Raw genomic sequence first — 17,539 nt, 5'->3', positions numbered from 1 at the left:
AGGGAACATTTTTTTTTTTTTTTAACTGCTTGATCTGAGCACATGTAATGACAACTCAATTAAAGAAAAGATCACAATTAAAAATGTGGCTTTTTCTGATTTCAAAATTTTAATTTTGCTTATGTAAGCATAAAAGCTTGCTTAAAAATGCAGTTTGTGTTTTAACTTTTGTGTGTGTGTTTTCAAAATTAGGTATGAACAATTGCAATTGTTGAGAGCTCCTTATGATTCTCTAATAGTAATAATGATTAAAGCTTGTGTGTTAGCAATCTATCAAAAAGACCTTTGAGCTATCAAAATTGGAACATATATATTTTTGGTAAATGAGAATGTTGCAATTATTTGGAAACCTTCCCTTTTTTTAAAAAAATGATTCAAAATTTAATATAAAAAATTAAGTAAAATTCAACAATATTGTTTTTGAATTACTTTAAATTACAAGCATTGATCTTTCTAATGATATTAGTTTAATTATTGTGTGTTGTTCAGTCTAATTTCATCATTATTATTATTATAATCTATGGCCAAGGTTGTTCAAGGAGAAAATTTTTATGTACTTCTCTTTTTTTTAAGTGGGGAAATTTTGCTGTTCACTTTCAATCATTTTTAAAAATTAAAATTTAGTTAAAATTAAATTTAATTAAAATGTGTAGCATTTGCATTACTCTTATCTTCTCTTTTGGATACTAGATGGCGATGCCTGTTTAGGCCATCCCATATATCATCCCATGGTGCATTGCGATTGTAATTAGAATGAGATGTGATGCTGAACTGTGAAGCCGCGCGTGTGAATGTCTTGTCTTTGTGTTGGTTTAGTGTGTGAATGTGATTATTAAAAGAAATGTTCCTAAAAACATTCGTCCTGTTGCTTCCTGCATGGATCATAATAATCTACATACAATGGCGCCCAACATGGGGCCCGATGGGAAAAGAATTTGTGAGGAAACGAAAGTGATGTTGTCCCGACCATCACAAGAAAAGTTTCCTGACACCACAAATGTTAATTAAATTTTTAATAACCTGTTTATTGGTATTAAACTTCCTACCATTTGGCTTTATTTGAGATTTTAATATTGAATGTTTAGTTTTGTTTCAAATTACAAGTCAAACCAGTCTTTCAATAAATTCTGTTAGAATACCATATTTAGAATAGAACAGATCATAAAACTGTAAAATAATATTTAAATGGATTTTTGCCCACATAAATGTTTTGTTTTAAAAATTTATAAATATATAAAAATGTTCTTTGAGTGCACATGATTATTGTTTACTTTTAATGGTGATATATATTATTTCAGATGCCTCTTTGATTTTTAATCCTCTTTTCATTAAAATTGAATTGCATTTCATCTTGTTTTTTTTATAATGTAACAGGAAATGAAAATTAATATTTGGGAAGGGATAGTGGATAATTTCATTTATTTCCAGTTCTGACTACATCAAATTTGCCTATTAAGAAATTTTTGGTTTGAATTTAATGCTTCTGAAATCCATTTTTGATTTTGTAATTGTTTTATCTAAAAACATTCTAATAATATATAAAATATTGTTTTATTTATCATAGGCATTTATTTGAATTTTCAATTTTATCATTTTGATCATTTTAATACCTTATTAAATAATTTTAATTGAAAATTATGTCATCAAAAATCTTTAATTTTTAATTATTAGTAGAAAGCACAGCAATAATTAATGTTGTAGGCAATTGTTATTTTGATAACGAATTAAATGGCTGAATGTGCCGGTCACAATTGGTAACCGCAACTAAAGTGTTACAGAATTTATCAAATCAGATTAAATATTATTTGTCTGAATGAAACGTGAAACATGTCAAAGTAAAAATATTACAACAAAATCTCTAATATTTAAATTTAATAATGAAAAAGTTGTTTTAAGAGATAGTAAGATAATTGCAGTACTGCAGAAAAATTGCTTTGTGAAATTTTCTCGTTCTTGAAACTAGAATAAGCATGTGGCCTGCATTAACTTTTAAAAATTTAATTAAATTCTTAAATTGTTAAAAAAACTTTCACATATTTTTTTTTGACAAATATTTTTTGTTTGAATTTTTTTTGGGGAGGGTGAAACAAAAAAACATGAACCAAAAATTTTTTTTATCTGTGAAATAGGCTAATTAAAACCTATTTGATACTTTGTTGGGTTATGAGGTAACTTAGTGACAAGTTTATTGGACTGGGATTTTAATTTCCAGGCTTCAAAAAATTAAATGTAATGCATTTAATTTCAGAAAAGTTATTTAGATATAATTTCATGTTCATGATTCTACCAAATTGATCGCTATTAAAACTCTGTTATTTTAGCTATATCTCTTAATGCCTGTTTATCATGAGCATGCTATCTAATGGATATCAGTCTCATAATATCATAGCACTATTAAAATCGAAATTGCCCGATTCATTGATCTTCTAACTTTTGTGGTACTGTAACTTCATATTTTTGAATCCTCTTATAAATTACATTACTTCTTCTTTAGCTTTCAACAATGAAGAAAATCGTGATATTGAATGTTTGATAAAACGATGAAAATGATTCTAATTCCAAAGCAGCAATGTAATTTATTGTTGAAAATAATGCTAAATAAATAAAATTAAAAAAAATGCAAATAAATAAATAAATATGCATGATTAGTTGATATCATCAAAAAGACAAGTTTCTAATTGTTAAAATGATATAAAATTGATTCTTGTGTAATGAATGATACACTAAAATTCAGCTTAATTTTTAATTAAAATAAAAAACTAAAAAAAAAAAAAAAAAAAAAAAAAAAAAAAAAAAAACTCAATGAGTTGCACATTTTACCCCTTTTTCCTAAGGAATATATATAATGAAATAATTAACTGCAGGCCATAAGTTCTGGCATATAGAGCACCAATATACACACACACACATTCATTGTTATTATTAATAGAGATTATAGAATCTTGCAGTTGTGTTTCAAAAATACTTTTCTGTTATGATTTCTGATATTCTCATTTTTTTTCCTTTATAGTTACTCAGTATGTATAATTTTCAATTACTCCTGTATAATTTTTTTTTGAGAAATATTAAACCTATTTCACTGTTTAATCACATCTATTATCGACACATATAGATGCTAAAAAAAAGTTGCTTTCTTCAAATATTTCTATTTTTGCTTTTATTATATAGAATAAAACAAAATAAAAATTATTATGCATATGCTTTAACATTAAATATTTCCTTTAAAATAGTTGCATTTTTTAAAAACTGTTTGGCCTAAATGTCTCGTATTTTAGCGTTTAAAAAAAAATTTAATGTGCCCATTCAACAAATCTTTTTTTACTGCTTTTAGTTTGAGTTTCCTAGAAAAGGATTCATTCCCTATTGTACTCCGCTTTTGATATCAAATGCTTCTGATGGTGTGCCATTTACAGTAATTTAGGCTTTATTTCCACAATATAGATTTCTAATAATTCAACCTTTCGGGAAATTCGTGGAAACGAAGTGTTTATAAGTGCACAGTTTCTATCTCTAATTTTAAATGCTTTCTCAAAATCTATAAAACTCAAGTATAAACTTGAATTTATTTCAATACATTGCTCAATAATGTCCCTGGGGTAGCGGTGGCCTGGTGGTAAGGTCTTGGTTTCGGAACCGGAGGACTTCAAGTTCGAGATTCGATTCCACCAAAGAACCGTTGTGTAAATAGGTCTGGTACACTCTAAATCCATTTGGGCCAAACGTCCTCCAACTGGTTTGGAGAGAGGGGTGCCAGCTCAGGTGTCGTCCTCTTCATCTTACAGCAGTTCAAAATTACAAGGTCCGTCCAAAATAGCCCTAGTGTTGTTTCAAAATGGGACGTTAATATAACTAAACTAAATTGAACTCAATAATGTCCCTTAGTGGAAGAATTGTGCTTTTAGCATACCTTTTCCATTTCAAAATTCTTTTTGTTTTTATCTGTCTAATAGTTTTATCCATACTTTCTTTCATTTTATTAACAATATTTTTGTTAAGAAGTTTTGATTTTAAAAGACAGCAGGTTGACTTCTCTTTCATTGTTGCATTTAGTTAGATATCCTTGTTAAAAAAAATTTTTTTACAATTAATCATTCTTTTCAATTGTCTGATACTTATTTTTGTAGCTGCACAAGATTAAATATTCTGTGTAATATGGACACCAACAGTTCAATATCAGCTGTATGTGGGTCTGGTGCTGTTATGTTTTTTTTTTTTTTTTTTTTTTTTTTTGTTCATTTGAACATATCAATTTAATATATCTCGCCATTAACAAATATTTTTTATTACAAGTTATATCAAAATAAAACTTCTGTTTTGTTTGATATTGCTTTAATTTTGAGATAACATTCTTCAAGATTTCAGCATCAAACAATTTTAATATTTGCATTGAATTTAGTCTTTATGCAATTAAACATTAGTTGGGTGAGTGATAATCCTATTACAATTATGCTTTTCTAAATATGAGGACGTTGTACCCCCCCCCCTCCATCCCAGATGCTATGTATGTTCTTAATTCGAAACTAAACTTAAATAATTATTATTCATATGATTTGTTCAGTTTTATGAATTATTCATGATTACTACGGCACTTAATTCACTGATAAATGGGAATTACTCTATTGTAATAATTCCAAACAATTCTTCTTCTACTTTTCTAACTTTTCATCTCCCATTTTGGTGAAATCGGTATCTCTTGGCGCATGCATAAAAGCACGGAGGGTTTTTGAAAATAAATAGTATTTGTCTTATTCAACACAACTGTAAAAGCATAAAGAATTTATAAAAGAAGAAAATAGGATTACGATTACTTACTTAGCAACGATTGGATATGAACGATAGCTTTCATCTCTAGAAACAGAGTTAAAATAAAGTGAAATCATAATTTTTATTAAATTATTGGAAATAACATTGACATCTAATGATTGATAATGGGATTAATTTTATTACATCAAACTTTGCAATCAAAATTTCGTAATGTGTCTCTATAAGCAATTTCCAAATTTGATACGTCTTCTGCAATATAACTTCTCAGTTCTGGATAAATTGAGAGATAGATTGGACTGTGGCATTGCCTGGGATTGCTTTGAGGTTGATGCTTATATGCCGACGTCTATTTCGACGATCTCGTATTTTCTCCGATCAAAGTATGTATATTCTGATTTCTGTCCTTTTATTAATATGTTCTGCATGAAACCAGTCTTGATTAGGCCATTCATCATCCATTATATCTAATTTCGAACTTTTAAAGAAGAAGAGCAATATCTTTGAAATTGAAGTTAATTGCATATTGGAAAGAATCGATTGGCCTCGAATCAGCGGAACTTGGAAAGGGGGGAGGGGAGTAAATCAAATGCGAATGTAAACTCAAAAGTTTTGTTAAAGAGTGTGTGTGGGGGAGCAGGGGGAACTCGAGCAGCGGAATGTAATTAGAATCCCGAAAATCTCTTCCATTCAAATGGTAAGAATGTGTACTTGGGTGTTAAATTTCACCTTCGAAGGCAGGTGGTATTCGCTTTTGCTGAATTTGTAATGAACTGGTTAAGATAATAGGTTATTTGATGCGCGAAGGGAGTTGAGTTTTAAATGAAAACAGAGTGCTGGATGGCATTTTCGTTTTGGCATTTATGCGAATAGAAAGTAAAACGATTCTATTTTCGAAATGGGGCAAAAAAAAAAAAAATCTTCGCGATCTTTGTTAGGATGAATAAGAAGGGTTAGTTATATATACATTATTAGTTATATTATATTAACGTCCCGTTTAAAAGCAGCACCAGTACTATTTTGGGACGGACCTCGTCATTTTGAACCGCGGGCGGATGACGAGGACGACACCTGAACTGGCACCCCTCCTCTTCACACCAGCGGGAGGACGTTTGGCCCTGACGGATTTAACGTGCAACAGACCCCCTTAGAATAGGAAAGGAGGGGGCCAGCAAGAAAAACATTTTATCATTAAAATGGAGTGTCATATTAGAAAAGTTAGAATACAGATGTTTAAAAACGATAAATAATAATAAGGTCTTCAAAGAACGTCTTTACAATGGCTGTGTTTTTGTTTCTAAAATAGGAACAAAAGAAGGTTTTTAAGTTTCTAGAGCCATTGAAATTCTATAGTTGAATGTTACTGAATTTATGCACTTTAAGAAAATAAAATCCTTTATATGAATTAGAATTCATCATTAATTTTTCTTCCATCAAACAAAATATACTTATTTAATGTAAAAAATAATTTTTTTAGTTTAATATTCCATCGCTATCTGGATTTTATGGAGGATTTATGGATTCACATTCTGTCTAGGTATAGCTTTTATGGTCAGTTACGATTTTTCGGGACTTTGTTAGAGGTACTTTTATCACGAGAGTTCTCTATAACTGGATTATTGCTGGAATTCCGCATTTTGTGTTTTCTCATTTCAAAAATTTCCTAATTTAGGAAATGTAGATTCATAAGATTTCTCAAATTTTGCTTTAGAACGAATACATTATTCAAGTTTATATAATAAGTTTATTAACTTGAATAATATCCATATAATATTAACTATATGTATATATATAAAGTTAATATTCTTAATATAATTATTCATATATAAATGTATATTATTCCAGAATGGCGGGGCTAGGCCGAGACGGCGAAATGGGTCCCCGCCAAATAGGCAGGTTGAGGGGGGTGGCACGAAAAATGATGATTAAAAAAAATATTAATATAATTTGCTATGTAAATAAGTATCTTTTTAAAAAGATCAAGAAGTATTTTGTTGTTGATTTAAAAAAAATACAAATAAATCAATCTTTTAGGAAATATGTACAATTTATATTTTATTTATTACAATAATGCATTTAGACCGTTTTGTGCTTTACGTTATATCATTATAATTCATCAGCAATGTTATCTTTTAAGAACGTGCTACTTTTATTAAACCTACTTATAAATTTTGTTAAATTTGGCGAGATTTTTTTAAAAAAGCAGTAGATTTTCTTGAGGATGGAAATCGAGAATGTGGCATTTAATGTATATGTTTGAGAGAAGGGGAACAATGATAGCATTTCTGTTCAAGGTTTCGCAATCATCTCGGTACAAACCAGGGGAAAAAAATAAAAAGCAAATCATTCTTAAATAGTGGTAATCTAGGTACTGAAATCGGAAAGCGTTTAGTGTCGAAATGTTCATTAATTGAATAATTTATTCTTTTCTTTCAATAATCCATCATCTTGACTTTTGCTAATATGCATACATTTTGTTTTAATATAAATGAAAAGTCATTTTCTATATTAAAATATCTTGTTGATCATATTGAGCTTTTAATGATGAGTTCAGAAATAATATAAATGTATTAGTTTGTCAATAATTGGCCTTCCTCGAATTCTTCCAAAAAGCAGACTAAAATCAACAATTTAAAAGAAAAAATTATGGTTATTCAAAAAAGTAACTCTCTGAAATGATATAGCAGGGCATGAAATGTTATTTTTAAACATTTCATTAAAACCTATGGGAGTGATTATCCCAAATCTTTCTTGCAGACTCTCTAATAAATTTGTCATGCCAGAGAACGTCATACATGGCACTTCCGTACAATAGTTCCAAAATAATTTTTGGCGTGGATTTAGCATTTTTACTGAATCGATCGTGTCATCCTTGGCGAGTTATTTGACGTGTATGTATAATCTTAGCATGTAGTTAATAGTATCCGAAAATCGAATTTTCATTTGAGAAGTGTTTCTCCAAACCAGTTAAACAAATAGGATTCAAGACTGCATTTCTAATCTCAAAATTCCATACCAATAGACATATTTAATGTATGTCTATTGGTATGGATATATTTAAGTCGTTCCATTTTTGAATTATCACGTTAATATGTTTCTGAATGTACTGACTGACAGAATATCAACTCCTTGTTGGATTTGGCACAAAATTTGACAGTGTCTATGCTTTAGATCGAATTTTATGTTTATAGCTCTCTTTGTTTTGTAATTATTGTGTTAACTTGTATTCAACCGTCTTGCTCAAAGAGTTTTTGAGTTATCTTTATCACAAATAGACATTTTCGAAAAATGTGTTTTTCGAACTCGGAGAGGTCTGAAACGTGGAGATTCGTCAAAATCTCGAGGTCGCCCCCCCCTTTTTTTTTTGACGATTACTGTATTTTCTGTATTAAGAGAAATTAAAAATCATACTTTTTGCTTTTCAATGGTGAAATTGTTTGAAAATATAGCTCTTTGCATTAATATTCTGAATAATTTAATTGCCAGATCTCTAAATTTGGGTAGCAACAATCCCTTCTATGAATTTAATGTTTTACTATGAAAACAAACGGCGTGAGAGGCAGGGGTGATTTTGTAATTATTAATTATTTTATATTATTTTCTGATTTCTGATTATTAAGGATGCATTATTTTTACACACTTATTGAATTATCTCCTATTTCTTTATTTGAGAGAAATTCAACAATTTTTTTTTTTTTTGGTTGTATCAACATATGCAGATAAAGGATTCGTTTTTCCCTCTTGTCATCATAATAAATTTTTCAACTTTCCCGAAAAACAACTTTTCTAACAACACATAGAAAAAGAAACGTCCCCCCCCCCCAAAGTGCCTCTATCATTCTCCTCACGTCCTATAAAGACTCTTCCTTCCCATCTGGGATTCTCGGCTTCTGTCGTCACCCCCATAAAAGCTGCAAATCAAGAAACTACAGCAGCAACATCCATCTCGTGTGGGGAGGTCAGCCGACCTTCTGGTAGCGAAATCAATGGTCGACCCCAATCAAGTTGAGTGGATGTCCTCCTTCTTCCAGTGCAATTAATCGGCGGTCTCTCCGTGCCATTTGTTTTTGTTTTCCCATTACCCTGGGAAAGATAGATGCCGGGGGTTGACTTCTGCTCTAGCCGGAATTGTTTTCTGTGTTTGTCCAAACTGCATTGATGTTCCCCGATTCATCGATCTGGCTTTCTGCCGACTCATTATCAGTCCCGTTGCCTGGAAAAGACTGCTTTAGGGTTGGGAGAAGGTCGTTATTTTGATGGACTATGCGGTCGCCTAATGCCTAGTTAAGATGTCTTATGTTTAATTAATCCTGGCCACCATTGGCGACTAGCTGGTTCTGTAGGAATATTTATTGCATTTATTTTCAATTAAGTTTCTTATGTATAAATGTTCATGATCTCTCCAAGAAAATATTTTTTCAAACATTAAATTGGGATAGATATCAAAATTGTTATTTTAATAGTTTTGCACCTTCTCTGTAGATTGCATATATGAATCATCTTTATGGTGAAATCCCAAGGCATCATAGCACTATTAAAAAATATAATTTTGTAGTTAGTCCATCGGCCTTCTAACTTTCGCGGCATTGTAACTTCAATTCCTTATTTTACATGTAAATCGCACAATGTTAAACATAACCCTTCATCCTTGTCTTTGAACAAAAGGGGGAAAAAATTAAAAATATCACGAGATTGAATATTTGACGGAACAATGAAAACAATTCAAATTTTAATTCAGCAAAATGAAACTTATTGTTTACGGGGAAAAAATTGTTTAAAAATATCCAAAATTCAAGGATTATTAAAGGACGACTGTTAAAGTAATATTATTAAAAAGACAATTTTTAAAATTTCGAAATGTTGCAAAAATTTGTTAGGTTATTTTCGAGAATTATCGCAGTAAATGCCAAAACTGTTGATTAATTTTTAATTAATAAAACTTAACGTTTCAAAAAATTGTTCTAATGTGTAGATTATCAATGTCCAAAGTGTATATAATATATATGCAGAATTAGGAAGCTGTGGATCAAATTATTTTGCCTATTGAGCGTCATCATCATCATCACTCACACACACACACACACACACACACACACACACACACACACACACACACACACACACACACACACACACACACACACACACACACACACACACACACACACACACACACAACGAGAAGAGAGAAGAGACCGACTATACTTCTCGACTGTCTTTATTATACATGCTATGAGACTTGACACAAGACACATAATATCTTGTAAATATACGAGACTGGGAGAAAAAATAAACATTTTTGTTTGTTTCCGATCAGTGATAGAAATAGGGAGAGTTTTTTAACAAATTTATTTTTTATCTCTTATTTATTGTTTACCAACGGATTCTAAAACCCTCCGCGGTTTTGCGCATGCGTTTAATTCGGCAAAATAGGGGTGAGAGGAAAGAGGAGATGTTTACATTTAACAATAAAGTCAATTCCGGAAATGGCGCACATCCTTCCGAGTGTCACCCCTGAGTGAGATAGAACCGTCGATAAGTAGTCGTCTCAGAATACTGAAACGAAGAGTAATTAATTATTAAAACATATTTATTTTTGAGTTTCTGCTCTTTAATTAAAATTTATTTCATATTTGCAAAAACAAAAATGAATATATTTGAAAGAAATTAAATGCTTAAATCTCAAAATTACATTCATCTGTAAAGAGAATCCATCCATGCGTGCATTTCTTTAGAATTTCCCTCACAATTTTTGTAATCAGTTTTTATGCAACTCGGAACACTCGATAATTCTGTTTTTTTTTTCTCGATAAAATATCTTCAGAGAAGTTACACCCATGCAATTTTTCTGCAATGTTAAATTCGAAAGAACGTTGAATTTCTTTTGTCAGAACAAAATTGCTTTTAATTCATATTTGATTTTTGCAATCTCTTTCACAGCTTTTTTTTAAATATCATTTTAATCAAATAATAGATACGATACATTTTATGGGGGGAGGAGGGATGCTCAGGTATGTGATTCTTTTTTAAAATTATTTTTAACGAATATTTTCAGGATCAAGTGTTTCATGCAATCGATAAGATGCAATTTTTTTAGTTAAAAGAAACATTACAGCTATTTAGGAAAGTGCACCGACATTTGAAGGCTATAATTTATTTTTTTATTTATAATTTTTTAAAGTTAATAATATAATTACTACTAAAACTTTCTTTTAGTTAGGAAGATGGAATATAAATCATTTAATGTGTGGGTGTATTTCAATTTATTTTAATTTATTAGACGTTTATATTAGTTATTTCTGTTTTATTTTTTTAATTAGTGCATGCTTTTTTCAGTGAATGTTAATATAATCAAGTTTTGCGAATTCTTGGTATTTGAAATATTTTTTACTATAGTCTGTTAAAATTTTAATCATTTCTTACATTTTTTTATTCGTAGTTATTTGTTTTTGATAATTTAAATTTCTCATCCGTAAAAAGACTGAGAATTCACTAACTGTGTTACCAGTCTGGTGGATTAAAATCTCTCAGAATTATTCCTGTTTCAGCCTTAAATAGCTACGATGCGCTACACGCATGAAATTTCTGTTATTTTTCGAAGATAACCAATCAAAATAATTGAATCAGTGCCTATAGTATAAGGCATTTTGAAGGCCATTGAAGTTCTATTCCCCCCATAAATAATCAGAATATTATTTTATATTGATAACTGTATCATAAAATTTTTAATCTAACAATTATACCAAATTTTATGACGTTGGAGCATTATTCGCTCGTCCACACAAGTTTAAATTAATTTTAATCTTTTCCTAAACTTACAAATTAAAGTGACTATTCCAAATCGTGATGTGGAGATGCTCTTGACCACTTTGTCACACCGCGGAACTCCGAAACATCACGACGTTGCCGTTGTCATCAGAAAACTTGCCTTTTAAAATTTTAAGATTTTTTAAAATGAAATTTTTATAATTTTCTTAATAAAATGAATTTAAAAAATACTAACACGCTGTTATTTTTCCTATATTTAATTTTTATTTTCACTTCATATGTACATCTAATGTTGGTTATCATATTTAGATGGTGAAGATTCTTTCATCAATAGATGTATTTTCCTACAAGCATATACTCATAAAAAGAATACATGCTAGAAATACGAATGTGCAAAATTTTGTATTTCTTGCATATTTTAAGGAAATTTTAAGAAAACCTGAAAAACCCACCCGCTGCTATTCCTTTCGGTACGCTTTCACCTAAATTTGATTAGTAGTTTTAAAAATTAAAATAGATTCTGAGTTTTTATTGCACACTATTATAGGCTTAAAATAAATGATTGTGTAGTATATAGCCTCTTCAGTCCCGAGGTACACATGTGTGTACCTGCAATTTTTTTCATTTTTCTTATCCGGTAAAGTTAAATTTTGACGAAATAATGCATGCATTTTAACGTTTATGAATTTAGCTTCCATTTTGCATCAATACAGTTTGCTACAGTTCGATATTTTTTTCATATCCATCGCTATTAATTAGAGACATAACGAAATTGTCATTGAACAGAAAACGCAACAAATATAAGTACATTTTTTAATATTTATTATTAAAATAAATGCTTGTATATTTTTTTTATAAAATATTAAGTATCTGGTTAAACTCATTACCAAATTATATCTTGTGATCTATAATAGAATTGGTGAAAATACAAATTTAACTATGGTACACATATGTGTACCTCGGGCGTTTTCGCGCCGGTTTGCTGACTGCTTGCGATCCATTGCGCTGCTTATCTTTTGAGCGCTTGTTTTCAAATTGTCATGTCTTGTCCTTGAATATATTGTATATCTTTTTATATTAAATAATTCTTATGTTCTGTAATGTAATAAAATTTTAAATTTTAGTAAGAAATTTAATTTTATAGCTGTCTTGAAGTTAGTAATTGATATTTCAAACCGACATCCTGTATAGAATATACAGAATTTTATAAGCTAATAATATTTTTTTCACGTCAAGTGGCTTTAACTCAAAAGGAGGTTTTTGAATTTTTTAGGAAAAATAGATTTTAGGGGAAACAATAGAATTTTTCATAGAATTTTTCAAAAATAATGAAACCTGGCAAATAGGATGAATGGGTCACAGACGATAGTCAAATGTGCCTTGTCAAGTAGAAAGATAATAAATCCGTGACTATTATCCACATGTATAGGTAATGAGTCAATTGGAATAGGCAGAAGATAGACAAAATAATTGAAACAAAAAGCTGATATAAAATAATCTGCTTTTATGAAAACATATAATATCGGAAGCATCGACCATCATTTTGCATATTACCGGTATGCAGTAATTACAAAAAACCGACCGACGCGAGCATTCAAGCATTTTGTAGATTTAGTAGTTGTCAATTGCTTGATATACTATAAAATGGTGGCAAAGCGACAAGCTGAGCTGTTGGGAATGAAAGTGAAAATCTTATGATCTTATTGCAATTTCAAATGCATATAATTCGGTCCCTGTTGAAATATGAGGGAATTCTCATAATCAGCAAGAAAGGAAACCAAGAACAAATAAAAAATTAATCTTTCAATGAAGACAAATTAATAGGAGAAGGGTCATCAAATGATGGAAATGCAAATACAAGACAATTGGAGATTTCATTACCACCATATGATTAAAATACCTCTAAAAGAGCAAGAAAAATTGTCCTTTACCAATTAAAAAAGAAATAAGACTAGATATGTCAAGCCATCTGCAACATTACATGGACAGTAAGTATATATCGAAATGCATGCACCCAGGATGTAACTCTAGGAGAAGAGTCAAGTGCTCAAAATGCAGTATCTACTTGCGTAATATATATAAAAAAAATGAAATTTCCTTCAAAATAAGGTTAAATAGATAATATAATAAATTTTGTATTTTTTTTCATTAATAAGGCCTTAGAATAAGAAAAGTATAACTATTAAGTAACCAGGAATTTTTTTTTTTTTTTTTTTTTTTTTTGTTGAGGATGCTTTGATTTACTTAAGACCCGAGGTACACATGTGTACCTTAAAATTATGGGACTTAAAATTGTTTGATCAGCAAATTTTTTTTTTCGTATACTATTGAGATGTAACAAAGGTAAAAGATCTTGAAATCAAATTTTTAAACCAGTTTTAAAAAAAGCAGGACTGAAGAGGTTAATATATAATAAGTGGTACATGATAGTAAAGGAAAACGTCTCTCTCTCTCTCTCTCTCTCTCTTTTTTTTTTTTAGATTCAGATACTAGATGTGTTAACTCTTTGTAACATGACAAATACCACATATATAGTTAAGTTTTTCATTGTCATTGGTGTTTTATGCTGCAGTGGTGCGTTTTTAAAGTTGATTGACTGGTTTTCACAATGGTGGAGATGACTTATGAATAGGCCATGTACCTCACAAAGAAAAATCACATTAGATTAGGATCTGGAGATCTTGGTGGCCATGTTATGAGTGGTAAAACATTGTCACTTGTATGTTCATTCCAGCTTTGCGGAAGCTCTTCATTTAGGTAGACGAGGGACAGCCAAACCTCTGTGGGACGGGTCCCATCATGTTAAAAGATAAAATTCATACTCTCCTCACGTAGTTGTTGAAAAATTTCCAACATGTCCAGATAATAATCATCTTCTGAGCAATGTTTAAAACAGAATTGGAATTTTTTTTTTGAAAAAAAGATTTATATATCATTATTTATATTATGCATAATAGTTTTATAAATACTGATTTTTAAAAACGGATAATTTTTTTAATCCTTTGACTACCCATTTTTTTAAAAATCTTTTTCTTTGTAATCGCGTAGAAAATGAAGATAATAGCTTCTGTATTAGACAAATCTATTTGATTTTTTCAAATGTTTTTAAACCCCCGTGGCTAGAACATAATGGCTTAATACACCGTCTTCCCTACAAAAAAAAAAAAAAAAAAAAAAAAAAAAAAACCTACTTAAAACTATTTAAGTTGATTTTAAAAGGTTAGGGGGATGTATAGGTCCCGTTGGTAGTCAAAGGGTTAAGTAATATAATGATCGCGTTGAGAGTTGGACATTTTCTTATTTATATTCATTCCAACATGCTGCCATTGTCACCAGTGCGACAAAAAGCATTCTGTTGTTTTATAATGGTGTTTAATAACGTCTTTCCACGTAGGGTAATCTTTATGTGATTTTTGCATTTTCCTTGTTTTAAAATAAAAATTTCTGTCCCAATCGCTGCCTTTACTCTAGCTAAAAGCTTTCACCAAGTTGATATGATCCAGCGTCCAACCGGGCCGATATCGTGCGAATATTTGAATATTTTATTCTCTGCTTGCAAGGTTTACTTTCCGCTTCTGGGGGGTCTGTCGCCATTTTCCCCCTGAGCTGCATTTTGAGCGTTGGAACGGAGCATAAATATTTTCCAGGCACTTACTTCTAAATATATGCTGGTCTAGAGGTGCCTGCATGCCAAATGGGAAGGGAGTGTTAACAGCGCCAGATGCGTCCGTTTGGGAAAGTTCCGATTTCCTCTTTTTTTTTTCTTTTCCTGTCATGCGTGTGTGAGCATATTTTATGCATTCCCGAGCGAAGTTTTTGGTGAAGGATTGATTTGAAATGTGTTTATGTGATTAACTCTTGTGGGAAAAAGTTTTGAAGAAAATTGTGGGCCGAATGTGTCTGTGATGTCCATGCAATTTTTATTTTTCAGTTATGTCCTTTTGATTCGTATGGATGTAACTATGCCAGCTATCGTTTGATGGAATTCGGGTTAATTGTTGAAGAGTATTTGAATATGAATAGGTGTATAAAATTCAATACATGACAAATTGCAGCTATGTGAGTTATCATTTGATGGAATTGAGATTCGTTATCGAAGATTACCTGAATATGTATAGTTGTACAAAATTGGACTGTCATTCAATATACAAGAGATTCTCTTGAAAATTTGGAATATTGATGTTTTCTCGTAAGATTTTGTATAAATAGATATATTCTAACGCATTTTTTGGAATGAGACTCTAATTGCATGAATTCAACTATTTTTGCCCAGGAAATAAGTCGCCCAATTTCTACTTGAAAATATAATTAAATTATAGAACCATTTAAATGTTATAATATTCTATAGTTTCTAAAACCACAGAGCCGTACTATGCCGAGAAGATGACCACAACTCATCTTCTCCTTTTGTTTATTTTTGAAATTAAGAATAAAGCTTTATAACATAATTTGGTTATAGATTTAAAAAAAAAAACCCAACTGTGAATGAATTTTATTGGCTGAATTTTATTTAATAATCGAAATGGGATAGTTGTTACATGGATAGGTTACTTTCAAATTTGCGTTTTTTGATCAATATTCCTGATCGAAAAAATTATATATTATAGTATCTATAATTTATTATGTATTCAGGTAACTCCAATATAATATTTTTAGAGTTATGCTACCCATACCAAAACAAAATTTGCCGTAGAACCTAAGCTATCAAGCAGAGTTTGTATTGATAAATTGTATGTAAAGTTCCATCTACATTTTCCACTTTATTTTTACTGTACTTCTAAGGGAGTTGCAAATTATTGTTTTGAATCTTCTATATTCATTATCATTCATTAGAGAGTTTTTTCTTTGTTATCATTCATTCGGTGAAAGTTAGTGGACAAACATAATTCACTCAACGTTGAATTTCATTGTTTCAGGGCATGCATATGTTTTAAGGGAATTCAAATTGTTCTTTGGACGTATATGATAAAGTTTATAAAAAAAATTATGCACATGTTTATCAGCTTATAATTCCAGTCACTGGTTTATGAAAGCTCCAATTTTTTGTTAGATTCCGAATTGTGCTTTCATTTGTTTGTCATTACAAATGTATCAACACTTATAGTATTGTGGCGAATTGAGATGAGTGAGGATAGAACCTGGGACCTTGTGGTTTGCAGCCCAGTAACATGACCACAATACAAAAGCAATTGTTTGTGTAGCGTAGCTGTTAACTGGCTTATAAGCTTTCACCACAACTCACCCTCCAGTGAGTCGGAGGTGAGACGAACGATATGGCTGTTGAGTGGTGATGTATTAGCTGTTGATTCTAATGCGCCTATACCCATTTGAGCATTTGAGTTGCGGGGAGGGTGTGTGGGTGAGTGGTTGCTGTTGCGTCAAGTGAGTCTGACGACTTTGGTTTGCTGCGTCAAGTGAGTCTGATGACTTTGGTTTGCTGTGGGTAGATGGCGTCACAACAGCTGTACGAAGGTTGAAGTTTCATCGTCCGAGAACACCAATGTGGTTCGCAGCTGAGTAACATGACCACAATACAAAAGCATTTGCTCATGTAGCGTAGTTGTTTAACTGGCTTATAAGCTTTCACCAAAGTATTCTTCTGTTAACTCACCTGCATGGTTGCCAGCAAAGAGAGTGAGCCTCTTTTCAGTTTGTTATAATTGTTATAATTCCTGGTCCCATAGAAGCACAAAGAATGCTATAAAATATCGTCATTAAATTAGTCAATAATCTGAAAGAAGGCCAAATGGATGGGCAGATCTTTTGTACAGTGGAAATTCGATTGGATAACGATATACCCTTGTCTCTTCTCTTTTCCTTGTATGCTGGTGTCTGTGTCTTCACGTTGTCACTGATGACGAGATTCGTTGGCATTATGTGGCTTCCTATTGCGATCAGCCGTTTTTACTTTCTCGTATACGTAGTATAGAGAAAGTATAATAATCGTCACAAAATTCGAACTCGAGATATTGACGAATCTCCACATTTTAGACCTTCAAAAAATCCTTTT

At 30.8% G+C, this 17,539-nt stretch overlaps 1 protein-coding gene across 3 annotated transcripts in view; it reads left to right on the top strand.

Annotated features, from left to right (window-relative positions):
• LOC129983996 (membralin-like) overlaps positions 1–17,539 on the top strand; it is a 51,841-nt gene that overhangs the window by 20,025 nt on the left and 14,277 nt on the right. The window contains exon 10 of one of the 3 annotated variants that reach the window (XM_056093741.1): positions 691–959. The exons of the other annotated variants lie outside the window; for them this stretch is intronic. Within the exon in view, the coding sequence (XP_055949716.1) occupies positions 691–748 (58 nt within the window). The 3' untranslated portion in view covers positions 749–959. Of the gene's footprint in view, positions 1–690; positions 960–17,539 lie in introns of those variants that run through there. 3 annotated transcript variants of the gene reach the window in all.

This window comes from Argiope bruennichi, chromosome 9, assembly GCF_947563725.1.
Source record: "Argiope bruennichi chromosome 9, qqArgBrue1.1, whole genome shotgun sequence".
NCBI classification, from domain to species: domain Eukaryota; kingdom Metazoa; phylum Arthropoda; class Arachnida; order Araneae; family Araneidae; genus Argiope; species Argiope bruennichi.
Note: the sequence above shows the minus strand (reverse complement) of the source record. Positions and strands in the feature narration are given on the sequence as shown.